Source organism: Bos javanicus, chromosome 9 (genome assembly GCF_032452875.1).
Source record: "Bos javanicus breed banteng chromosome 9, ARS-OSU_banteng_1.0, whole genome shotgun sequence".
Taxonomy (NCBI): domain Eukaryota; kingdom Metazoa; phylum Chordata; class Mammalia; order Artiodactyla; family Bovidae; genus Bos; species Bos javanicus.
Window position 1 is genome coordinate 75074711 of NC_083876.1, and position 26673 is coordinate 75101383.

General features: G+C 41.0%; 1 protein-coding gene across 4 annotated transcripts in view; it reads right to left on the reverse strand.

Annotated features, from left to right (window-relative positions):
• The window catches only part of IL22RA2 (interleukin 22 receptor subunit alpha 2), a 30370-nt gene extending 6254 nt beyond the window's left edge, over window positions 1-24116 (reverse strand). Inside the window, exons 1-6 of one of the 4 annotated variants that reach the window (XR_009738564.1) lie at window positions 18780-24116; window positions 14588-14723; window positions 10685-10863; window positions 9557-9829; window positions 2347-2470; window positions 939-1028 (exon numbers count right to left, since the gene is read on the reverse strand). Coding sequence is in view for 1 of the 4 variants with exons in the window: in XM_061428105.1 (XP_061284089.1) it covers window positions 862-1028; window positions 10685-10863; window positions 14588-14723; window positions 18780-18840 (543 nt within the window). In the remaining 3 variants the exon portion in view is untranslated. Of the gene's footprint in view, window positions 1-861; window positions 1029-2346; window positions 2471-9556; window positions 10864-14587; window positions 14724-18779 lie in introns of those variants that run through there. The other 3 variants (XR_009738562.1, XM_061428105.1, XR_009738563.1) reach the window with 3 other exon arrangements.
• Between the last annotated feature and the right edge of the window lie 2557 nt (window positions 24117-26673).

Below are 26673 nucleotides of genomic sequence, written 5' to 3' on the forward strand. Positions count from 1 at the left end.
TTATAAAGCCTGGCCACACTTTATTTCTTGCTTCCAGCTGCCTTAAGATTGATCTTTGCTGCTGCTGCTGCTGCTAAGTCGCTTCAATTGTGTCTGACTCTGTGTGACCCCATAGATGGCAACCCACCAGGCTCCCGCATCCCTGGGACTCTCCAAGCAAGAACACTGGAGTGGGTTGCCATTTCCTTCTCCAGTGCATGAAAGTGAAGAGTGAAAGTGAAGTCGCTCAGTTGTGTCTGACTCTTAGCGACCCCATGGACTGCAGACCACCAGGCTCTTCTGTCCATGGGATTTTCCAGGCAAGAGTACTGGAGTGGGGTGCCATTGCCTTCTCCGAAAAATCCTCTCCTCTCCACTTTCCTATTTGAACCAGTTTGAATGGGTTTCTGTTGTTTTTATAGCCAAAAGAACCCTGTCTTAGATGGATATCAAAAAGGGGAACATTTAGTTGACCACCAGACCTAAATAAAGGCACCAATGGGAAATTATAATATCATAGCAAAATTGGCACAAATATGTAATGCTCTGATCCAAAAGCCACTTAAAAGTGTGTAAAGATTCCATAAAAATGAATATTTGTGACCATCAAATGGAACTGAATATTGTTAATATCAATCTTTAGATATACAGGGACGATCAAATGGAAACCAACTGAGAGATTAAAAAGGTGCAAGTGTGCACGCAATTCTGATGGTGATGGTAACCATCAATTGCTTATCAATGAGGGTGAAAGGGAGAAGGAACTAGAAAAAGATAAGGAAAAATGAGAAGGGGTAGAGTAGCAAAAGACAGGACCTGTTTCACGGCTAGAATGTTACTTAAACAGAAGGAAAAATACCAAATTTATCTATCTGAACTTACCTTTTCCAGTGAATTGTTAAATATGAAGACTCGATATACTAGCTCATAGTATTCCATTGACACATTTTCCCCTTCTTGGTCTCTGTATGGTAAGTTGGGAGCATGGAGATTTACTAACAAAGATCCATTAACGTGGGTTATATTCATGACTGGAGGATCTATTTTTGCTGAAAGAATAGGAAATTTTGACAAATCACTCAAAATGTAATATTTCCCATGAACACATAATAACAGATCATTATTAAATTCAGGGATCAGGCAAAAGTCATCAGGGAGGGATACTGGTGACACTCAAAATATAAATATCTGAGAAGTTTCTTTGAAGATGATTTTTTATTTGCAAAGACTGATGTATTCTGAATCAGCTTTAAGAGGACATTTATCAATCACTTCCACAGCCTGCAGTGATTGTTTCAGAAAATGAACTATAAAAAGTTATTTGGGTGAATATTCTTAGCATAAGGCAAATATTTTGTAGGTCCTTAAAGAGGTAGAATTTCAAAGCAGCATTAAAATCATTCGAAGACTTGTTTGCATAACATTATTTCAATGGAACTATGTTATATAGTATGGAGTAGCTGGAGAAGGATTGAGAGAGAATTTTTGTTTCTTGAATTTTGGTGTCAATAATCAGATGATCATTAACTAGGAAAGAAAACCAAATAAACTGTCACTTTAATTTCCCCCAGATTAACTATTTGGGGGCAGGGTTTAAGGTCAGTTTAATTTAATTTAGCAAGTTAAATTCATTTAGTAATTATAAATGAATTAATTCATTAATTGATTTTGTTGTTGTTTTCTTATTTGGCATTCATTATGTGTTTTTAGTTTGTAGATTTCTATCTTTTATAATTCTTGAAAATAAGCCATGATCAATAGATTTATAGATAGATAAATTGATATAGAGATCGGGATACATATGTTTTTATTCTAGAATTTCAGTTCAGTATCTGTCACTATTTCTTATTTGATTTTTCCATGTCTTAATTTCTTTTTTATTTTTCCATCTCTTTTTCTCAGTATTTTGAATGGTTTCTTCAGAGCTGTCTTCTAGTCCATTGATTTAAGAGTTGGAGACTAGTTGGCAACTGAACAACAACAGCATTTCTAAACTGATCTTTGCGTGTGTGCGTGCTAAGTCCCTTCAGTCGTGTCCGACTCTCTGTGACCCCATAGACTGTAGCCCACAAGGCTCCTCTGTCCATGGGATTCTCCAGGCAAGAATACTGGAGTGGGTTGCCATTTCCTTCTCCAAAACTGATCTTTAACTCCTCTTAAAATCAAAGTTTTAATTTAATTGATTATATTTTTTTATTTCTATGAGTTCTATTTGAGTACTTTCCAGTCTATTTGGTCTTAGTAATATTTTGTCCTTTGATTATGTTTTTATTCTCCTCTATTATTTCTTTAAACATTTATTTTATTATCTGCTTTCAATAATACAAATCCTTAAAGCGCTGGTCCAGCCAAGTGCTTGTTTCTTACAAACTTGCTCGTGTTGATCTGCTTCCTTGTGTTTTTATTGTGAACACATGTTGAAAGTTGGTACTCATTTTTGTTGCTTTGGTTTGAAGTTTTAAACTTTAAATAAACTTTTAAAAAAATCAACCTATAAGATAGATGCAGACAAATAAATCATGACAATATGGCTAAACAAATCTTTACAGATAAACACCATGTACAGATACCACCCAGACAAGAACAAGGACATTACCAGCACCCCAGAAAACTCCATGTTTTCTCCAATGACTTAACCCCAGAGAATAACCACAATTGTCCTAGCTTTTATTGCCATGTGCATTTGTTTTTGGAATCATGCAATGTACACTTTTTTGTCTGGCTTGTTTCACTCTTTCACTTTTATTTGTATGTATATAATTATGGGCTGAATTATGCCCCACCTCAGACTCATAGGTTGAAGTCCTAACCCTAGCACCTCGGGATATGACTGTATTTGGAGACAGGATCTTAAAAAAACACACACAGTTAAGATAAAATGAAGTCATATGGGTGATCCCTGATCCAATGACTGGAATCCTTATAAGACTGAATACAGAGGGATGACCATGCAAGGCCACAGTGAGTGAGGTGGTCAAGGAGAATGGCTTCAGAAGAAACCAAACCTCTGGATACCTGATCTTGGATGTCTAGCCTCCACAACTATAGGAAAATAAACTTGTTCGAGCCACCTAGCCTGTAGTACTTGGCTACGGTGGCCCTGGCAGTCGAACGCGTACATATCCATCCATGATGCATGTGTCAAGAATTTGTTTTTTTGATTGCTGTGTGGTATTTAACTGTATGAATAACACAGTTCATCCATTGTGTTATTCACAGACTCTTAGTTTGTTTTTAGTTTTTGGATATTCTGAGTAAAGTTTAATGAACATTCTTTTGTATGTAGTTTGGGAAACAAGCATTTCATTGGGACTATAACTAAGGCTGAAATTTCTGGGTGATAGAGTTTATATATGTTTAACTTTTATAAATACTTACATTTTCCCCACAGTAAATACACCATTTTTACTCCCACCAGCAGTATATGAAAGATTCTGTTTTTCACTTGACATTATTATATTTTAAAAAGTTTAATTTTGGTCATTCTAGTAAGTGTGTAGTACCAGTTAATTGTGTTTTTAAGTTGCATTTCCTGCTGACTAGTGGAATTTCATGTTTATTGGCCATTTGAATGTTCCCTTTTGTGAAAAGACTGTTCAAGTCTTTTGCCCCTTGTTATTGATGTGTAAGAATTCTTTGTACATTCTGGACATAGTCCTTTTTCAAAAACAGGCATTGTGAATATTATATCTCTGTGGCTTGCATTTTCATTATTTTAATGTTATATTTTAATAATCAGAAGTTCATAATTTTAGTGTAGTCCAATTTATCAGTCATTTCCTTCTTCATTAGTACTTTTGGGGGTCTACCTATCTCCAAATCATAAAAATATTCTTCCATGTTATTTTACAGTGTTGGTTTAGTTGCTGAAGTTGTGTCCAACTCTTGCAACCCCATGGACTGTAGCCCACCAGGCTCCTCTGTCCTTGGGATTTCCCTGAGCCATCAGGGATTCCCATGTTATTTTATAGAAATCAGCAAAAGTTCTCTGTAAAGGGCCAGATAATACATATTTAGGCTTTGTGGGCTGTATATGGGGCTTCCCAGCTGTCTCAGTAAGTAAAGAACCTGCCTGCCAGTGCAGTAGACATAAGAGATGTGGGGTCAACCTCTGGATTGGGAAGATCCCCTGGAAGAGGGCTTGGCAACCCACTCCAGTATTCTTGCCTCAAGAAACCTATAGACAGAGGAGTCTGGCAGGCTACATAATCCATAAGGTCCCCAAGAGTCAGACATGACTGAAGTGACTGGGCATGCACACACATACATGAGCCATATATGTCTCGTTGTAACTGCTTGACTTTACCATTGATGACTGAAAGCAGTCACAAACAAAGTGTAAATGAATGGGGGTGACTTTGCTCCAATAAAATGAGATTTTAGAAACAGAAGTAGGTCAAGTTTGGCCCACAGTCTGTAGTTGCCAAGTTTTACTGTTTTCATTTCGCCATACTTGATTTTGAAAATGAGGGATGTAGGGGACCAAGATTTCTTATTTTTCCAATTGATCCAGTCTCCTTCATTAAAAAGACAGTGGGTACTCTACTGAATGGCACCATGGACACAGATCACATGACCTCATCTCGGTAGTGCTGCTTCTGAACTTGGGTCTGAGCATTTGCTTCTGCAAGGTATCCCATGGCACCATCAGCGTGGTACAGCCTCAAAGTGGTATTTTCTGGAACATGAAGGTTGTATGTATTTGAATCTCAAAATGTTCTGAATTTAGGAAACATTTGATTCCTAACAGTCAAGACTGAAACTGTACACCTTTCTTTGTTTCTCTAAAGGGCTTTTTCCTGCACTTTTATTGAGAGTGTAGCCCTATGTGGGGGCAAGATATTTTGGAAGTACACTCCCCACGCTGTGCTGGCTATGACATTGTCTTCTGTTCAGGGAAGGGCTGTTTCCCCTCCCAGGGTCCAGTTACTAAATTGGGCAAATGTCCTCAGGGCAGTGGAACTTCACTTTGTTTCTTCTCTGGTTTCTAGCTTCTTTGTTTTGGCACCTGGGGATTTCCTTCCTTTTCTTTCCCTTTCGTCTACAGAGTTAAGAGAATGTGGTATAATATATTCAGAATTTCTAAGCCTCTTAGAAAAGGGGGATTCATTTTAATTTGTAACCAAAAAAAATGTTAATTCACTTTTCAACTATGTTGGAAACTTTGCCCGATTGCTTGAAGAAGGAATTCTTGTTTGTTTACATTTTAATCATGCAAAGTGGTTGATATTTAATTTTGTTTATGGTTTTCATGCTCCGAATTCTGGTGACCATAGACCTCCTGCCTATCACTTGAAAGATGAGAAGCATGAGTCAGTTTTGTAGGCCAGTATGATATGTATAGGGCTTCCTGGTAGCTCAGCTGGTAAGGAATCCGCCTGCAATGCAGGAGACCCCGGTTCAATTCCTAGGTTGGGAAGATCCCCTGGAGAAGGGATAGACTACCCACTCCAGTATTTATGGGCTTCCCTGGTGTTTCAGACTGTAAAGAATCTGCCTGCAGTGTGGGAGATCTGGACTTGATCCCTAGTTTGGGAAGATCCCCTGGAGGAGGGCATGGCAACCCACTCCAGTATTCTTGCCTAGAGAATCCCCATGGCAGAGGAGCCGGGTGGGCTACAGTACATGTGGTCACAAAGAGTCGGACATGACTGAGTGACTAAGCATAGCACAGCACGATATGCATAACTGATTTTCTCCTAGTAATTTTGTTATTTCTGGCCCAAGTTATGACTGTTGAAGAATTTCCCTTTAATCATATGCATACAGACCTCGTCCTTTGAATGTAGTGACTCATTATTTTAGAGTCTGGATGTTTAATGTGTTATTTGATCCTAAATACAGATGAAGCACATAATTTCAAGCATTGGCCTAGGAACACCAGTGAACCTGACTACAGACTTCATAAGGGCTCCTGATCTGTGATCTATGATGGAGGACTTTGTGACTCAGAGACCATTATCAGCCGTTTCACTGGACTGTGATTGTGTTGCAATGGCCAATTTAAGATTACTTGACCTCATAGCACTGTTTTATTCATTGACTTCTCTCTCCTCGAGATATTCACAAATAAAGCAGTCCCCTGATTTCCTCCTACATCTTTGGCTATTTCTTTTCAGTCTCCTTTTAAGATTTATCCTCCCTACTCAGGCATCTTTTGTTGGGGTTCTCTCAACACCTGGTCTTACTCAACACTCAACACTCTGTCTCAGTCCTATCAGGCTTCCCCGATGGCTCAGCAGGTAAAGAATGTGCCTGCGGTGCAGGAGATGCCAGTTCTTTACCTGGGTCAGGAAGGTCCCCTGGAGGAGGAAATGGCAACCCATTCCAGTATTCCTGCCTGGAGAATCCCATGGACAGAGGAGCCTGGCAGGCAATAGTCCAAAGGGTCACAAAGAATCTGACACGATTAAGCGTGCATGTGAGCAAATTGTATCAATACCCTTTGTACCGTAGGCAAATGACTCACAAATGTGTGTCTCTAACAGAGTCCTGGATCTGTACAGATATTATCCTTGGGTGTCTGAAAAGTATCTTAAACTCAATACAATAAAAATTGAACTCAACAATCATAGCTACTTTGAACCCCCATTAAACTGGTCTTTTCCCATCAAATCCCATGAAAAACATCTCAGTGATTCATCTAATTATGCCAACCAGAAACTTAGAAGTCCTCTTTCACATATCCTTCTCCCTTAACATTATATCCAGTCTATCACCAAGCCCTGACAATTTTTCCTACCAAATGTCCCTCCAACAATAAATTTTCTGTAGCCCTTTTCATTACCCTAATTCAAGCCAAATTCTATCTTATATTTCAGGAGTCTACCTCACTTACCCATATCCTATTTGTTTTTTGTTTTCTGATATGTAACTTTCCAATATACCCAAAGTGATCTTTTTAATACCCAAGTCTGATCATGTGACCCCTTGATTTAAATTATATTTTTCTGGAGAAAATGATTACTTCAAAGCAATATCTCATTGATGGCCTACTGCTCCAGCCCTGCCTCATTTTCTGCTCCCTTCTGCCTGCTCTTCTTAACCATACGGTTGTCTTTCAGTCTCTTGTATTTGCCATGCTTCTTCCTGCAAAAAGGGCATTTGCCAACCCCTGGGATGCACTACCTTCTTTGCAGTTGGTGTTGTTCAGTAGCTAAGTTGTGTCTGACGCTTTGCGACCCCATGGACTGCAGCACAAGAGGCTCCTCTGTCCTCCACCACCCTTGGAGTTTGCTCAAATTCATATGCATCTTCAGCTATCAGCTCAAGTGTCATTTCCTCAGAGATGTTTTTCCTGACATCCCTGATCAGGTCCCTCCTTAACCAGGCTCTCACAGCACTGGGCACCTCTTTGGTAGTTGCTGTTGTTCAGTCGCTCAGTTGTGTCTGAATCTTTGCAACCCCATGGACTGCAGCATACCAGGTTTCCCTGTGCTTCATGATCTCCCAGAGTTTGCTCTAACTCATGTCCACTGAGTCAGTGATGCCATCCAACCATCCCATCTTCTGTTGCTCCATTCTCCTCCCACCCTCAATCTTTCCCAGCCTCAGTTCTTTCCCAATGAGTTGGTTCTTTGCAACAGGTGGCCAAAGTATTGGAGCTTCAGCCTCAGCATTAGTCCGTCCAATGAATATTCAAGACATTTCTTTAGGATTGACTGGTTTGATCTCCTTGCAGTCCGAGGGACTCTCAAGTGTCTTCTTCAACACCACAGTTCAAAAGCATCAATTCTTCAGCACTCAACCTTCTCTATGATCCAACACTCACATTCATAATGACTACTGTAAAAACCATAGCTTTGACTATATGGACCTTTGTAGGCAAAGTAATGTCTCTGCTTTTTAATATGCTATCTCAGTTGGTCATAGCTTTTCTTCCAAGGAGCTAGTGTCTTTTCATTTCATGGCTGCAAATTGCTATCTGCAGTGATTTTGGAGCCCAAGAAAATAAAGTCTGTCACTATTTCCATTGTTTTCCCATCTATTTGCCATGAAGTGATGGGACTGGGTGCCATGATCTTAGTTTTTCAAATGTTTAAGTTTTAAGCCAGCTTTTTCACTCTCCTCTTTCACCTCCATCAAGGGGCTCTTTAGTTACTCTTTGATTTCTGCCATAGGGTGGTGTCATCTACATATCTGAGGTTATTGATATTTCTCCAGGCAATCTTGATTCCAGCTTGTGCTTCATCTGGCCCAGCATTTCTCATGATGTACTCTGCATATAAGTTAAATAAGCAGGGTGACAATATACAGCCTTGATGTACTCCTTTCCCAATTTTGAACAAGTCCATTGTTCCATGTCCAGTTCTAGCTGTTGCTTCTCAACCTGCATATATGTTTCACCGGAGGCATGTTAGGTGGTCTGATATTCCCATTTCTTTAAGAATTTTCCACAGTTTGTTTTGATCCACACAGTCAAAGGCTTTAGCATAGTCAATGAAGCAGAAATAGATGTTTTTCTGGAACTCTTTTGCTTTTTCTGTGATCCAACAGATCATAGAAATACTGGTCCATGATTCTGAGTTGATGGTAATCCTTGGGGACTCAGAATACTACTGTGTGAATACAGAATGGATCAAAGATTTAAATGTAGAGCTAAACTATAAAACTCTTAGAAGAAAACTTAGGATAAATCTTCATAGCCTTAGATTTGGCAAAGGATTCTGAGATATAATGCCAAAATCATGAGCAACCAGAGTAAAAATAAGTAGACTGGACTTTATCAGAGTTAAATACTTGGGGCTTCAAATGACACCATCTAGAAAGCTCAAAGACAAAACACATAATGGGAGAACATACTTGAAAATCACATATCTGATAAGATATTGTTGTCCATAGTACATAAAAAAACTTCAAACTCAGTGATTAAAAACAAAGCATTCAATTTCAAAATGGGCCAAGGGTCTGAATAGACAGTTCTCCAAGGGACATATGCCGAAGTCCAATAAACACATGAAAAGATGCTCTGTATCACTAATCGTCAGGGAAATGCAAATCAAAATCACATGAGAGACCACTTCATATCCACTAGGACTGCTATAATCAAAGAGCAGATAGTGGTGCTGAGGATGTGGAGAAATAGGAAGCCTCATACTCTGCTGATTGGAGTGGAAAATGGTGCATCTGCTCTGGAAAACAATGCAGCATTTCCTCAAATGATTAAACAGAGTTATAAGGTGACCAAGTGATTCCACTTCCAGGTATGTACCCAAGAGAATTAAAACATATCAACCCAAAAACTTGTATATGAGTGTTCACAGGTACTCTATTCATAGTAGTGTAAAGGTGGAAATAAACAAACATGCAGCAACTGAGGAAAGTATAAACAAATGCAGTGCATTCAGGTACTGCAATGCTTTTCGGCAGCAAGAAGGAATGAAATACTGATATACATTACAACATTAATGAATCTCGAAAACATTAAATGCTAAATGAAAAAAGCCAATCACAAAAGATCACATATTATGTGATTCTATTCATATGAAATATGACCAATAAATGGTGCTATTTCTTCCATGGACAGAATTCACTGGTCTAAGATACAGGAAGTAAAAGATGGAGGGGCAATTCTCACTTTTAAACACAGCGGATGATTCATCAAATGGTTTGTTTCCCATACATTTGATCCTTTCCTTCTTCTGGGTTATAACAATAGTTTCCAAGAATTGGAAGTTAAGGCTTCTTCCTGATGGTTGGGAGATTTTTACGCCATTTAACCAACAAGGAGGAAGAGAGGTCCTTGTGTTGTCTAGGATGACTGGTTTCAATTATCAAAGTGAAATAGAGCTGTTATAAATACATTGGGGTCAAATATGCTAGGCATCCTCAGAGGTGCTTCTTAGAACTCCTGTTTTCAGAGATAAAAATTAATGTAGGCTATGTTAAACTAATAGAGGAAAGATCAAAAGGACACAAACTCCTGAAAAATGAAAGGCTGAGGTGCTGGCTGAAAAGAAAGCAAATGTTGAGTTAATCATGAGAGGAGACGTTATAAATATTAACTATAGATTCATGATTAGTTGCATTGTGAGGACTATAATATCTATATTTTTGTTCTTGTTCTGTTATGCATATCTTTGTACATATACTTTAGACATATTTTTCTCATACATTTTGTCTACTATTTTATATGAAGTCTGTTAGTTTTTTAAATAACTTTCATCATAAGTTATAATACATTATTCTGAGATTATGACTAAATTAGAAGGAGAACAAACCTTATTGAGAATTGGATACTAGAGAGTATTTTGGATCTCCTGTTTTGGAGAGGTAACTAAAAACCTTACTTTTCTCAATAGAAAAATTGTCTAAAGTGTATTTTTAAGAACGTAACCCTCATGCTTAGGAAGGGCAATATGAACCCTTTCTGCTATATAAAAATACTTTTTTTTCTAGATGGCAACATCCTGGCAGCAGGATGGAGTGTCAGCTTCGTAATCAGAGGCAGCCCATTTTGAATCCTGACTTGGCTTATACAGGCTGTGAGACCTGGGCTACTTCCAAAGAGTCTGTCCCTTGATTTTCTGGACGGTTAAATGAGAACAGTAAAACCCATCTGCTAGAGTTGTTCTGAGAATGAGATCAAATGAGATGATGGTGTGCACCTCAGCAAAGCCCAGGGCCTGGTAGCTAGCTAGCCAGGTTCTGTGAGGGCTACTGAAGGTCAGGGAAAGCAAATGCAAAGAAATGCCATGGAACTCACTTTCCCACCATGGAATGAACCGCTGTGTCATGGTCCAGCCTGAGTGGATCCCAGCCAGAGCTGTCTTCACTCTCCCATAATAAGGTTCCCATATATCTGATGTTTCATTGGTAAGGTCACAGAAGAACTCTCGAATCCCCCAGCAGGTCTCTTTATTTTTCCACTGTCTCTCTCCATACCTAGAGACAGAAAAAGACAAAATCTGAGTTCCTTTATTCCACTGGAGGAGTCTTCAGTTTTTTTTCAGTCTATTCAGTTTTCAGACTGGTTGGCATTTGTCCTCCAATATCATCAGCACCCCTGTGAAAGTTGACAGTTGTTCTTAAGTCTCTTTAAATGTTTTTTTCTTTTTGTTAATAAAAATGCTATCTTGTTGAAAGATAAATTCAAGCCTGATAATCTTCTGTATCCCTAGCATAAGGGTTTTTGGATCTTTAGTACTTAGGCAAGTTTTTCTTCTGGTGTCTGAACCAACTTCCATTTTTGACTACGTCCTTCAGGCTCCTGGGGTTTCAGGGCTTTGTGGTTTTCCTCACTTCTCATCAGCCTGCTGTTGAGTAATGCGGCTGGTTCTGAGAAGTTGCTACCACTTTTCATCTCAGGTGATGTTTACCCAACACCTAAGGTCAATCTCTTTTTTTTGACAACTGATCAGGGGTGGTAGTGAGGGTTAGCTAAGGAGTTTTGCAATTAGAGGCTGGGAGAGAGGGAGGAGAACCCAAGAAGAGAACATAATGAGTCAAAGAGCCAGATACAGTGATTCAGCCTAACACTCTGGGATGGTGTAACAGCAAAAGGGAAGATTACCAGTCACAGATAAGAGAAAACGCAATAAGGTGATGGTGGAAACAGAGGAGGGATTAGATGCTGGGGAGAAAAGCCCCCAAAGTATTTGCTGAAGGACTTGAAATATAATTCTATAGTCATATAAGGAGGAACATTCATGGTATTTGTTCTCTGCAAACTATATGTTGACAATAGTTTCATTATATCAAAAGATACCATATGGGCAGAACCAATAACATATATTGAACACAATTTAATGTTTTCTAACTGCAGATGGTGATTGCAGCCATGAAATTAAAAGACGGTTACTCCTTGGAAGGAAAGTTATGACCAACCTAGACAGCGTATTAAAAAGCAGAGACATTCCTTTGCCAACAGAGGTCTGTCTAGTTAAGGCTATGGTTTTTCCTGTGGTCATGTATGGATGTGACAGTTGGACTGTGAAGAAAGCTGAGCGCCGAAGAATTGATGCTCTTGAACTGTGGTGTTGGAGAAGACTCTTGAGAGTCCCTTGGACTGCAAGGAGATCCAACCAGTCCATCCTAAAGGAGATCAGTCCCGGGTATTCATTGGAAGGACTGATGCTAAAGCTGAAACTCCAATACTTTGGCCACCTCATGTGAAGAGTTGACTCATTGGAAAAGACTCTGATGCTGGGAGGGATTGAGGGCAGGAGGAGAAGGGGATGACAGAGGATGAGATGGCTGGATAGCATCACCGACTCGATGGACATGAGTTTGGGTGAATTCCAGGAGTTGGTGATGGACAGAGAGGCCTGGCGTGCTGCAATTCATGGGGTCACAAAGAGTCGGACACGATTGAGCAACTGAACTGAACTGAACTCTTATTTATTGATGAGACATTGTCTTTGCTAGCTAAATTTAGCTGTAATGACTGGCTTCTTTTTTTGGTGTAATATATCATCTTTTGTCCTATTCCAAAGGGAATATATATCTATGAGTATGAGAGGGTAACAGGCAGGAAGGCCAGGGGTCTCCAAATGGAGGAAATAGCCTGCAAGTGTCAAACATTTTTATCTCTCTTAAGCGGCAGGAGGAAACAAACTAGCAATATTTTTTCCTTCCCTATACAAATTTAAAGGGAGGTTTCTCTTAAAATACTGTGTTGCCATAATGACACCCGGTTTCGCCTGAAGTTAGCTATTCTTGAGCCTAGAGATAACCAATGCCTTTTTCTTATGGAAATGTTCGTCTTAAGCTATGCTAATGTACTATGCCTTTACCCCAAACTCTGTCTCCAAGTCGGTTCTGCCTCTTGGCCCAGAACCTACATGACAAACCAGTATGGATATTGCTCCCCTAATCTATGTAAATGAAACTATTTGTATGGTGGTCTGCCCTTCTTAAAGATTCAAGTTAATCATTTTATGGCCCAGGATAAACCATTTATCCCAAAATGCATCTTATGGGTGAGGGGCCTAGTGCCATTCTGAATTTTAAGACATTCCTTTCTTTCATTAACAGACTGCTAGTGACTATATAACATCCAGCTGAAGACTACCAGGGGGGTACTCTTTCTGCCCCCTTCTGATGCCTATGTCAGAAGCTTTCTCTATCTCCTTTATACTTTAATAAAACTTTATTACACAAAAGCTCTGGGCGATCAAGCCTCGTCTCTGGCCCCGGATTGAATTCTCCTCCGGGGGCCAAGAATCCCGGTGTATTCGCGTGATTCAACAACAACCTTTCAAGTATATCTATGAGATATCTAACAGTATATCCACGAGAATTGGATAGACCCAAAGCAAAAAATTTCAAAAATATAAATCTGCATCGTGCTACTGAAAATACCACATAGGTAGGAAGGGATCCAGATATTCTGAACTTTATACAAGTCTGGGAGCTCTATTTAAGAAAAAGAATTAGAACTATGAAATTCTTCCATGGGGCCCTAAAGTCTAATCTTCATTAATTTCATGGTAAAACAACTTCTAATCCACTGTTTATATTGAACCACAAATAGGCTCATTTTGGACATGTTTATACTGCCTAAAGGGGAAGCATAAAAAGATCATCGATCCCCACTTCCTATATGCAAGGAGCATTTCCAAAATAGATGCACAAGTCTATTTTAGAAGTGGAGAAATTTTTATCATAAAGATTCATAAAGTTTATAATTGCTCCACAAAACATGTTGAAAAAACCCACCAAGACTGAGAAACTTTTGGAGATAGTCCTTCTGAAGTTAGAGAGATTGATTAATGGAAAAATTTGACCTTGAATCTATCCCATGCTAGAGAGACAGGAATGAATTTATGGCATAAAAACTGCCATTTTAGTCCATAGCTGCATCTGATCTTCTGAATTTCTAATAGAAAACCATAAAAGCTAAACAGTAATATTGCCTGCCTCATGTTCAACTAGCATCTCAATCTATGAAAGAGAAGAGCCTTAACTCCCACCTTGTACTCCACCGCCCCACCGTGTCCTCCGCCGCCCCACCGTGTCCAGAACAAGATGTGTGAAGGGGAAAATCTGCCATCTGCAAATCTGAAACTTCTGTTCCCAGGCCTTGATCCAGGAAAGGAGTAGATTATATCTGAGTTTTTGCATTGATCCATTAGAATTAGCCTGAAGATCATGAAAGAGGAACATGCCGTGGTGTGTTCCAATTTGCGTTCATGCTTTCAAGAGGCATTCAGTTTTAAAAGGACTTTTCTAAATAGCAAACTCACTCTAAACTTAAAAAGACTTTTAATTGAAAATATACTTTACACACTCACTTCCCTGTGTCCCACAACTTCTTTTTCAACTATCAATAGCAGCAGTTTAATTGAGATTGAGTACTTATTATATGCTAAACAAGTCGCTTCTAGCACTCAGTGGACAAATGAATAGTAAGAGTCTATTGTGAAGCTGAAGGCTGAGCCTGTAAGGCCTCAGTGGGGTCTCCTAGGGATGAAGTACCTCCCTCCACAGACTTCACGTCATCATGCATTTTGTGTCACCTTCAGGGGAGACACTCTTCTGCCCCAATCTCTGCTTCTTCTCAACCCTTCTGAAACTGACAAAAGCTCAGATCCTGACACGCCATCACATTCTAGGACATGGAATCTCAGCAGCCATCTACTAGCTGGAGGACACTCAGATGACTTACATTTTATACTGCACAAAATAGATACTGTTGTTCCCAAGACAAGCCCGTCCAGGCTGCCAGCGCAAAATGTTGTGAAAATTTCGGGATTGAAAATGGACTCGTTGAGGTTTCAGAGACTCGTTGGCTGGCTGAGTTTCTAAAATAATAAGAAGAGAGACAAAACTGAACATTGATACAAGCACCATTGTCATTAGCCATAAGTTTCAGTGTAGTAATATCTCCATTGGGATTCTTTGAAATTGTTCTAAGAGCAGGTGGTAGACATGGAGCCCAGAAATCAACATTTTGGATCTCTGATGTGATGGATTTTGATGCATGCTAAAGTCTCAAAACAGTTGTGATCCAGACTGTAAAAACATATGTGATAATCTCCCACATCACTCCTAAACTGGAGAGGAAGTAAGAGAGTGAGAAGATACTGTCTTGATCTGTCCCTGGTGGTGATGAAATATAATGACTGAGATGCTCATCTTCCTAGGAGGTCTTGTATTACCACTCCTCAAGGTTTCGCCTGGGATCAGTTCAGTCTCCAGGACCTCACCCTAGCACTCATTCCTCCTTTCTCTGGTTTTTCCTCCATCTCCAGGTCCTGCCTCATTGTCCTCTGCCTGTCTAGTTGACCTGACTTTATTCCATGTACTCAGGAGTAGATCCTCTTACCTGCCTGCATCCTGGCTCCAAGTGCCCGAGCATAATTGTTTAGGTGACTGGTCTAAGCTATGGAGGGAGACTGCCCGTGCCAGGAACTTCCCTGAGAGGAGTCTCATCAGGGGTCATGACAGGAATGGGCATAATTTCACACTGGCACAGTTTGTGATTTCTTGCTCAATTAATGGAATGTGAAAGCTCAGTCTCACCAGCCTTTAGTCCGCTGGAGGTAAAAGATCTTTGACAATTTTTTTTCTGGAGTCTGAAGGAAACCAGAATATATCACCCCCAGAAATGTCTCTTTGACATAAAAATTATTTTGAGCTGAAGGCAATTGAGAAGCAGCAAATGCAGTAAAAACTTTCCTGATCCCCTCCTTTTCTGCCTAAATGCTATGATATGCTGTCGCTCAGTCATGTCCAACTCTTTGTGAGCCCTGACTGTAGCCTGCCAGGCTCCTCTGTCCATGGAATTCTCCAGGCGAGAATACTGGAGTGGGTTGCCATGCCCTCCTCCAGGGGATCTTCCCAACCCAGGGATGAACCCAGGTCTCCTGCATTACAGGTGGATTCTTTACCCTCTGAGCCACCAGGGAAGCCGGCATATAAATTCTTCTTTTACTGGAGACAGACTCTTACCAGCCCAAAGAAAACACTAGATGAATCTGCAAATGAAACTGACTCCATTAGTTTCCTCATATTTACTTTCCCACAGATTGCCACCTTTGGAAGCCTAGAACTGTTCTCCTTTGTCTTGTCATATTTCCACAGGTATATCATTCTTTGTTGAAGATGCTACAGAAGCTGGGATTTTAAGACGCCATTTTGAGTTCATCTTCATTTAAGTTCCTCACTAGTGATGTGCTATGTATGCATTAATAAACTGTTTTTCTTTTGCTAGAGTCCTAGTTGACTTTTTTACTGGATAAATTTGTCATGTAACATTGTGTAAGCAAATTAAATAAAAAAGAAGAGAGTACCAGATGAAAACGTAAAAGAGGCAGAATTAAAGGTTTGCCTTCCTGACAGGCCCAACGTTTCTGCTGAAGGATAGGAGATAGGCAGAAGCAGGAGTCAGGAAGCATGTCTCCCCTGCCTCTCTCTTCCTCATCTTCTATCACTTGCCCCCTGGCTTCTCCAGAGTGTCCTCCTTTCTCCTGCTCTACCATGCCGGGGGTGGCCCCATCTGAGGTCTCTGTATTGGCCCTTTCCTTTTCCTTAAATACTCTTCTCTGGATTTCCACAAGCCTCATTTCTTCACCCCCTTCAAGTCTTTGCTCAAATATCATTCAAAGGGAAGCGAATATTCTGATGCCTATGATCTCTTCCCTGAACTTTCGAAACTTGTTATTCTCGGGGCTTCCCTGGTGGTCCAGTGGTTAAGAATCCCCCAGCCAATGCACGGGACACAGGTTTGATCCCTGACCTGGGAAGATGCCACATGCTGTGAGGCAGTGCACAACTACTGAACCCGCGTACCCTAGAGCCCGTGCCCCACAACAAAAGAAGCCATCACAGTGAGAAGCCCACGAACTGCAACTAGACTGCGGCCCCTGCTCACCGCAACTAGAGAAAGCCTGCAGGCAGCGAGGCAGACCCAGCACAGCCAAAAGTAAGTAAATAAATAAAACGTGTTATTCTCCAATGAATAAGGCTGTTTCCTTAGGTATTTATTTTTACCAACCAAATTGCTGTTATTTGGTTTCTGTTTATTTTTTACTTTTTTGGACTTCCTTTCGTCCAAAGTACAAGAACATATCACTTGGAAAGAGTCAAATGCCATGATTGGTTTCGCTCAGGCAAGTCACTATCGGATCAATCATATTTAGCACATAAAAACTTTGAAAGTTTTCAGGAGTTGATAGGAAGTGATAGGCACAGTTTCCTAAAGATCCTGCCTACAGTTGATCTGCTATCCTGAAGACAAATGGTCCAGTGTCCTTTATCTCGTCTGTCTTCAGGCTTCTTCTCTCATTTTTGTAACACCGTTGGTAGGCACCATCAAAGAAAATAACAAGCCCTCTGCAAAACACCGCAGGTCTTCTACCTGCAAGAATCCGCCCAGCTCACCTATGAAAAGGATAATATTATGGTCTTTCTCTTACAGACCAAAATCCAAGCCTTGGGGAGGTAAAAGAGCTGGCAAAGTGGCAGACAGTGAAGCTGATTTTATACCAATGCTGTCTGGCTCCAGAGCCTTCCTCTCAGCGGCCACAGCAAACCAAGAGCAAAGCCTGGGGGGACAGGAGCCAATGGAGGAAGCAGAGCAGTGAGAAGTCAAAGATATTCCTCCTTTTTGCCCTCTTCCTCCTCTTCCTGGCTGGTATTCATAAAACATATTTTGAACATTAAACATCTATCAGGCACTGTGCTCAAAGCTTCATTTCTTTTTTCATTTTTACAACCACCTAATAAGGTAGGTACTTTCATTAGGACATTTTACAGATGGGAAAACCGAGGTCTAAATAAGTTGTGTGATTTGCCTAGGGTTGGTAAGATGCAGCACCAAGGTCATTTTGGTGGCACTTGAATTCCTGTCATATTCTTTTAATTGAATCCTTGGTATGACCAAAGACCAAAGGCATAGTCTTCCCAAATCCACACATTTCTGGGAAATGGAGGCTTGTTGTGTTTAAATTATCAGTCACTGGGCAAGTGTAGAATGCTGGGAAAGTTACTTGAGCCACTTACACTGGAAGGTACACATCTGTTAACTGGGGGCCCTCATGGTTTTGCTCAGAGGTAAGCTGGGATGACAAGATACTCTCTGCTCTTGAAGAATTCTCCATGAATGCCAACAGCAAATTCTCACATGTTGTTTATGATCTATTCTATGCTAGGCACGGTGCTAAACACTTGGCATATATTATTAACTCATTTAATCCTTACAGTGACCTACAATCCCCATTCTACAGATGGAGTAATCGGGGCAGAGGAGGTTTAAGCCAATCAGCCCAGTTTTTCTAGATAATAAAGAGACAGAGTTGAAATCCAGATTCAGGCAGTCTGGTTTAGGAGCTCTGCTTGTCCCTTGAAGTTGAAAGAAATGCTAAGGAGACCCAGAAGGGTGTGTATTTGTCCTGTGGAGTTTTTTGGACCCTAGAGTGCCTCCTCTTTAGTAGCTACTCATGAAGTCTGCATGTATTTATCCAGGCTATAGAGGGAAACTGGGCTTCCCAGGAAGTGCCAGTGGCAAAGAACCTGCCTGCCAACGCAGGAGACGCAAGAGACATGGGTTTGCTCCCTGGGTCAGGAAGATCCCCTGGAGGAGGGCATGGCAACCCACTCCAATATTCTTGCCTGGAGAATCCCCATGGACAGAGGAGCCTGGGGGGCTACAGTCCATAGGGTCACAAAGAGTCAGACACGACTGGAGCAACAACACACTGAGAAACTGACCCCATATCTGTTCTGACCAATATGTGACAGGAGAGAGCTGAAATTTTTCCAAAGCCCAGAAAAGCGCCACTGCTATGTCTAATGGTCCCCTGGAGCAGACTCTGATGACAACACTGTGAGAAATTAAGAAGAAAGGAAGCACTTACCTACCACACCAGGCAGGAGGACACTGAGGAGGAAGCCTAGAAAGCAACATTTCGGCGTCATGGTTGCGAGTGTGACTGGTCGGGTGGCCAGAGTTCACCTTAATGAGACGACAGCGCTGGACAAGAGAGGAAACCAGAATCCTCTCGCTCGAAGATCCCCTTTTGGTTTTAACCATGCTTCTTGAAGTAAATACAATTTCATCCTGTTCGTGTATTATCACTTGAGAGGACTAAGTATTAAGAATCATTTCAAAAATATTGTCAGTTAAGTCACTTTAATGTGGAAGCTTGTTTTTCTTGGGAGCTTTGCTAGCTGAGAAAAGGCAGAACACTGAGGGTTGGTGGGCCGGGGGGCAGGCAGGGTGAGGAATTATGCCAGGTTCTGGCAGGTGAGCGGAGGAGGCCTAAATGGCATCTGGCAGAGGGGGCAGAGGGGCTGCCAGTGACTCTGAATAACGGGCTTGGCGGTTGCAGTAATCAGGGTCCCTGGCAGTGGTTCAAGCAGGTGGGGTCTCTGGCTAATTTTTCCTTTTCCTCCCTTCATGGGAGCTCCTCGAGTAACCTCCTCGGTGTAGACCTCATCCCCTCCATCTACCTGGCCTCTCTGCAGGGCTCTCTCCCACCCTCTGCGGCCGTCCCAGTCCATAGCGCCCTGGGCCCCATGCAGCTCTTGCCTCTTCCTTTTCCATCTGCACTCTCCATTTCCAGCAATCTAGCTGATAAAGATTTTGAGCCCAACAAACCAAGTAAATCCTTAAAAGGAGGAAGACCAAGGACAATCATTTTGAACTACGTTAAATCTTCATCATATCTTCTTGGAAATCTAATCAAACTAGGTCATCTGTTCTTTGCCCATGATTCACTACATCAGTTTTCTTACCAAACTTTTTTTTTATTACATGTTTTTAGCAACACTAAGATTATACATTAAAGAACAAGAAACTCAAAGATTTTCTTTTAAGGAGGCTTTTGGGGTAAAAGAAGAAATACATGCTGGTTTCTTTTTCCTTTGGGGTAGTTGAACTTTCAAGCTCTTGGTGGAATAACCCCTTTAGTCGGCAATAGTGATGGCTGCTGAGCAGTATCCATTAATTAATAATTATTTAAGTAATAAGTAAGTAAATACTTGACTCAATAACATAGTTTCTGCCCTACCATGAGATAGGCATTGTTCTCAGCATCAAGGATGAAGCAGCAAATAACATAGACATTGTCCCTACTTACCTGAAGATGAGTTTTAATGGGGGAAGTAGGCACAGTTCCTAAGCAGGATGGGGGGCTTTGTGGAGACAATGCTGGGTTTTCTAGCACTTTCTGGCAGGGTCAGACTTCTGAATCCAAACTCCTTACCTCCTCCAGGTGAAGTTTCCACTGCTTCTAAGTTGACTTAGGCTTTCAAAGAAGAAACAGCAGCCTATCTCAGGTACCCTTTGTATGAATACTTTCTGAGGGATCTTTGTCCCTTAGCGTTTTCAGCATCATCCTTCATTTCCTTGCTCATAATTCACCACTGAACGCTAGACTTTTTATTCACCTTGGTTTCAAGTGGGGAATAGTGATTTAGGTTTGAACCATTGATGTTCAATATCTTTAATGCCAATAACTCATGTTTTAGAGCAACCAAATTGCTCCAACTTCCAGTTAAGAAAAAAAAAGAAATGAATTCAAGGTTTAATAAGTAGAGAAGCAGAGAAGGAAATTGGGTTTTCCACTGTAATGACTTTTTGTAGGAACAAATAAGGGGAAAATGGGGTCGGGGGAGAAGATTGGAAGAGAGCAGAGAATATACTAAGAACCAAATTTGCTCAAATATGTGTGAATGTCTGTGCTTTGTTAAATTTCAGAAACGGAGCTCATCTTGTCACCCTTAGATGAGCTGTCTGATTGTCTCAGATCACAGTCTGCATAAAAGCCAACACTGCCAACCATGCCTCAAGTTAATGAAAAGATACAATTAAAATACCACCAATTGGAAAGCAGAGGAATTTGTATAGAATTATTTCAAATCAAATGAGATCTGCTTTGGGAAGTAAGAAACTTACAGACAATGGGAGACCCCTGCTTTATTCGGCTTCAGGCATGAAATGCTGGCTGCAAACTTGTTCCTTCCCCTCCCAAATCCCCCACTCCCAGCCACCAGCCCCTTAGCAGGAAGAGACCACCTCGACAGTGACCATGGATGCCTCTACCGTGTTGGATCTGGAGAGAACTTGCCTAAAGCCCTGCCTTGGACAGACCTGATTCTCTTTTCTCCTGTGGCTTCCAGCTGACCAAAAATTCATCAAATTAAGGAATCTTTATTCATTATTTTTAGGAATGATATGGGATTTTAGTTATTATTTTAGAAATACACATTGAAGTATCACAGATGACATGACATAATGTCTGGGATTTGCTTCAAAATAATCCAAGCGGTTGGGGAAGGGGGGTGACCATCAATGAACTGATAACTATTGAAACTGGGTTCTGGGTACAAGGCAGTTCATTATACTCTGTACTTTTGTGTATGTTTGAAATAATTTGTAACAAAAGAAAAAAATTTTACGTTTATCTACAAGATGTCATCTCTGTGAAATTTCTTATAGTGATTTTAATGCCATTTTAGTGATGATAATAGTATCTAATAACTATGAGGCAGTATGCTGTATCCTTTTTGAACATTACTTTAGTTAATCCTCACAACAAGCCCAGGAGTTTGGTATTATTATCCTGATTTTGCAGATGAGGAAACAGTTGCTGAGAGGCAAGAGAAGCTGACCAGGCTTGATAGCATGCAGTAACACAGTGGGCAGTGAAGCCAGGTCTGCCTGCCCTCAGGGTCTGAGGATTATAAAAATCGGAAGTTGCTTTTTTCTTGTAATGTTGATTCCATAAAGGGATTGAATGATGTCAAAGAAGATTCAGCTATTTATTCCTTTGTTTATTCACTCAAACAAATCTTTACTGAGCATGTGCTGTGTGCCAGGCACCCGACTAGGCATGTGGTACTGAACATACCAGCAGAGTCAGTCCACAGGGAGCCCGTGTCATTGTCTTCAGTGCGTCTTGGTAATGAAGGGCTATATGTTTCTTATTATCTTCAGAAAGGTGTTTAAAAACTGATGTTCTGCACTATTTCAGTGGGTTTATCCAAGGGGGTCGGATGGATTGGGTTTCTGCTTCATGCCCTTTCCCTCATTCTATGACTTGGTAAGCAGCAGGACATCTTTCAAACTTCAATCATGAATTATATCTCGAACACCACTCTTCTCAGCCTACAGAGAACCACATGCCTCTAATACCCTTAACTGGGAAACTATTTGTTCTTTCTTACCCGCTGGACCCTCAATAACTCTGCTGAGTAATAACCATGACCTTTAAGTACTTCTGCATTCTGGAAATAGCTGGCATGAGTTTTAAAATAGTTTATGGGCTTAAATTCAGAAAAAAAGGAGCTGCATTGTTCAAATACAGGCAATAAGCACAATGACCAATTTGATCAAGTTTAATTTTATTTTTGGACTTTGTACACTAATAGATTATTCTCAATCTCCATTCATTGGATTTAGGGCTTTATTAAGATAACTTTTTCTGCTCTTCTCTCATATTGTTTGGATAAAAGATGCTACTGATTTTGCTTCGATTGTTCTTGACTGAGGTCTTCCACTGACCTCAAAAACTCTATTGGGTGTCATCAGTCATGATACTTAAGCACTAGCATATGCCTGTACCTTGTTGCAACTCTGAAAGGATTTTTGGCATAGCCAGGTCACCCCCGTGATTGCAACCACGTAGGTCTCTGCCGCCATCATCTCCTTCCCGGGTTGAGGCTGACTGTCTCCTTGCCATTCTCTCTGCCTCTGTCTCTGTCCTCTGCATCAGGCAGATTGTTTCTCTCAAATGTCAGATCAGAGCCATTGCTCAGAATCCTCCCATGTCTTCCCATGCCTCTCAGAATAAAAATAAAAATTTTGATGGTCACCTCTGAAGCTCTGTATAATCTGGCCTTGCTAGATTCTAAATTCATCTGCTATAACTCTCCTCCTAACCCCAAGCCCTCCGGCCCTGGTGGCCTTTTCTGCTGTTTGTCAAATACGTCAGGCACATCCTCCACTAGGACTTATTTTTATTAGCTGTCCCTTCTGCCTGAATGCTCTTTCTGAGATGTCCAGGCTCACTCACTCACCTCCCTCATATTTTAACTTGGATATTATCTTATCAGTGAATCCCTCTGTGACCACCCACCATGGCAGCACTTCATCTGCTTCATTTTTCTCCATCACACTTTCATTTAATGCACCGTGTTATGTTATTCTTGCTGTCTGTCTCCTCCACTAGAATACAGACTCCATGAGGTCAGGAACATTGTATGTTTTAATTGCTGCTTCCATTGGGAAGGATGCCTGACATAGAGTAAACACAGAATATATATCTAGTGAATCAGTGAAAGGAAGTGATATAGCAGTTTTCATGAATTTGCAAGACTGAAGTTAAAGGAATAAGATGCTTCTCTGTTTGGGGGGCTTCCCTGGTGGCTCAGACAATAAAGAATCTGCCTGCAATGCAGGAGACCTGGATTCGATCCCTGGGTGGGGAAGTTCCCCTGGAGAAGGGAATGGCAACCTACTCCAGTAATCTTGCCTGAAAAAATCCCGTGGACAGAGAAGCCTGGTGGACTACAGTCCATGGGGTTGCAAAGAGTCAGACACGACTGAGTAATTAACACTTTGCTTTTGCGGTCTGAGTTTTGGAGTCCTGGTGGGAGAGGGCTGAGATTCTCTGCCTGGGGTCACTGTAGTTCAGTCAGACACACAGAAGAAACAATGACCTTCTCCGTGTTATGTGGCCATGAAGCTGGACAGATTAATCTATGTGACCTGAGAACTATTTGCTTCTTGAAGGTTGGAGAGATTTCCCTGAGAAATCATCTGGGTGCTTTCCTGGGTGGGACGTCGGGGAACTTGGGGGTAGCATTTCTTTGCCAATTTTATTATAATTCTCGCATAATCATTAGTCTGTTTAGATTTTCTATGTCTCCTAGGTTTAGTTTCTACAAATTGTATTTCTTTAGAACAGTCAGTCTCTACTTCATTCATGCTTTTAAATGTATTTGCAGAGAGTTGAGCCAATTATTCCCTTATGGTGCATGCAATTTTGCCTGTTTCTGCAGCTTCCCTTTTATAATTTCCTATTCTGAGTAGTGATATTTTCTCCCTTGTTTTGTTATTTTTAGTTAGGTAAGCTAGTTATTTATCTTTTCCACTTTTTAAGGAAGCAGACTTTGTGATATATTCTGCTTTTTGAAAATTTCATGTCTCATTCATTTCTCCTCTTTTACCTTTTAAAGTTCTTTTCTTCTACATATTCTTTTTAAGAAAAATTCTGTGTCATATGTTTATTGCATTTGCTTTGTTCTTTATTTGATATCAATACAAATATTTACACTAGGAATTTGTTCTGGACTGTATCTAGCAGGCTCTCCCTTTGTTTCTGAAATGTGATTTTTTTCCCCTCTATTATTAACAATTCTGTAACTTGGATTACTTGTTCTGATCCAAGCGTTTTTAAAGAGAATTAAAAACAAACTTTCCAAGTGGGAAAAGTTTTTGATTTCAATTCTCATTGCTGCTTTTTCGTGATTCCCAGGGAAGAAAAAGATGCTGATTTTGGCAACCACTTGCAACTTGGAAACCCCCTTTATTATTGCTTTGCTTTCTGGGAGGAGTTGAAGAGCAGAGAAACAGATCAGTATTAATTTATTATTCACGAACAAAGATAAAACATGGCCAGACAATCCAACAAGGACACTGAGCTTCTTAACAAAATTTAAAAATCCTCACGAACCTGAGTAAGCAAAGGAACTTTCCCATTTTAAAATAATGACTTCATGTACTATTTTATGATAGCATTGTGAGTAACTGCCGTTAAGTAACTTATGCCAGTATATTCCCAGCTTCATCGAAGGCTGTTTCTGGGGGTAGGTGCCAGTTGTCAAAGAATAACACATATTCAAAGACAAGTGGAAGGTTTAGGGTCCCCCCTAGCCCTTTGGTTTTGAATAATAGGAAGCTAGAGATATCAGACCACAACAGAAAAATCCTGGACTTTGGAGACAAGTGACAGTTGAGTTTGAGTCTCTCAACATGAGTATCTCTGAGCTTCATTCACCAGTGTAGTCCCCAGTCAGGTGCTCAAAGGCCTGGAGGATGCCATTTTTTATCCCCCTCCACCAAATGCCCAGAAAACCCAGAGCACTAATTTTTGATTTCTGGAGTCTCTAGACTTTTAGGCTTCGTAAACTCTCCAAAGTCAGGGTCCCACATCATACTGCAGAGGTGACCTGCCTTCCCCCATCCTGTCCTTTCCTCAGCCTAAGAGGCTCCCGCAGAGGTTCCTGCCCAGGGTCATGCTGGGCTGCTGGCTTCCACATTCCAGGACTTGGCTGACCCCTTCACCTCTGACCTGCAACCCACCCCACTCCCAGCTGCACTGGTCCCAGGCCTGCTGTCCTCCAGGTTTTATTGGCTTCTGAGTGCCTACTGTGCTGTGTTCCCAAGATACACCTTTGTGATTTCTAGTTTACCTAACAACTTTTAGCAACTTCCCTGTGCCCCAGTTTCTTTACTTGGAAGAAACATAGAATACTTTCCACATTAGGTCACTTGGGATCAATAAGAAATTTGCCAGACATCTGCTTAGAGCAGACTTGATAAATATCAGTCCTTCCTGCAGGCTGGGGGAGTCCAGAGAACTGTTGGTTTTCCAAACATTCAGGCAGGAGTCAAGGGGGATTCCTGCTGTGTGAAACAAAGGATCCCTACAGATCTAGAGAGTGAGTCATATCTTGTTCCATGTAACCCTGCAAGACACTGGGAATGATGGAAAAGAACAGTTCTATAGACACAACACAGGTGGAATTGTTGAGGTAAAATCAGTTCACTGAGTTTGATTCCCTGTTACAAAACATGGAAATTGGTACTCTTAAAAAATATAAAAGAGGCTTCCCTGGTGGTGCAGTGGATAAGAATCCGACTGCTAATGCAGGGTACATGGGTTCGATCCCTGGTCTGGGAAGATCCCACTTGCTATGGAGTAACAAAGCGGATGCACCACAACTATCGAGCCCAAGCTCTAGAGCTCGAGTGCTGCAACTACTGTGCCTCTATGCCACAAATACTGAGGCCTGCGTGCCTAGAGCCCAAGCTCCACAAGAGAAGCCACAGCAATGAGAAGCACTGCAATAGAGTAGCCCCTGCTCGCCTCAACCAGATAAACCCGAGTACAGCAGAAAAGATGCAGCACAGCCAAAAATAAATAAAATTATAAAAAAAATTAGAAGTTTTTTTGTAACATGTCTAGCTTATCATCTGACTTTACTCCCACACCTTTATTCCAGATTTTACTTCAGTTCTTGCTTGCAAGAATTTGTGGTTTTTTCAGATTTTTCTGGAAGCACAAAAACAGGACACTTCTCTCTACACACACACACTTCGCTGCAAAAGGAGTAAAACTGACATGGACATAATCGTAAGCCAAATAGAAGTGACTGTATAGACAATTCATTTCCTCAACAAGTATTTACTGAACACTTGCTGTGTTCAGTAACACTTGCCAGGCACTGTCCTAAAGTCTGGAAATATTACAAGGGATTAGAAAAGTTCTTCCTCTCAGAGAGCTGACATACTAGCATCTACATGTTGAGGCAGACACATGACTGCTTTCTCAGGCAAGGATCAGTGCCCTCAAGAAAGACGAAGCAGGGGGCAGGGGGAGAGCTTTTCAGCAAGGTGCTGTTGCCAGTGGAGGTGAGCAGAGGCCTGAGTTGGGTGAGGCAGGGAGCCCTCCACGATCTAATCTGTACTTTTAGGTGAGAAGAAATACGTTTTTTCCATGGCTTGTTAACGTACTCACTTAA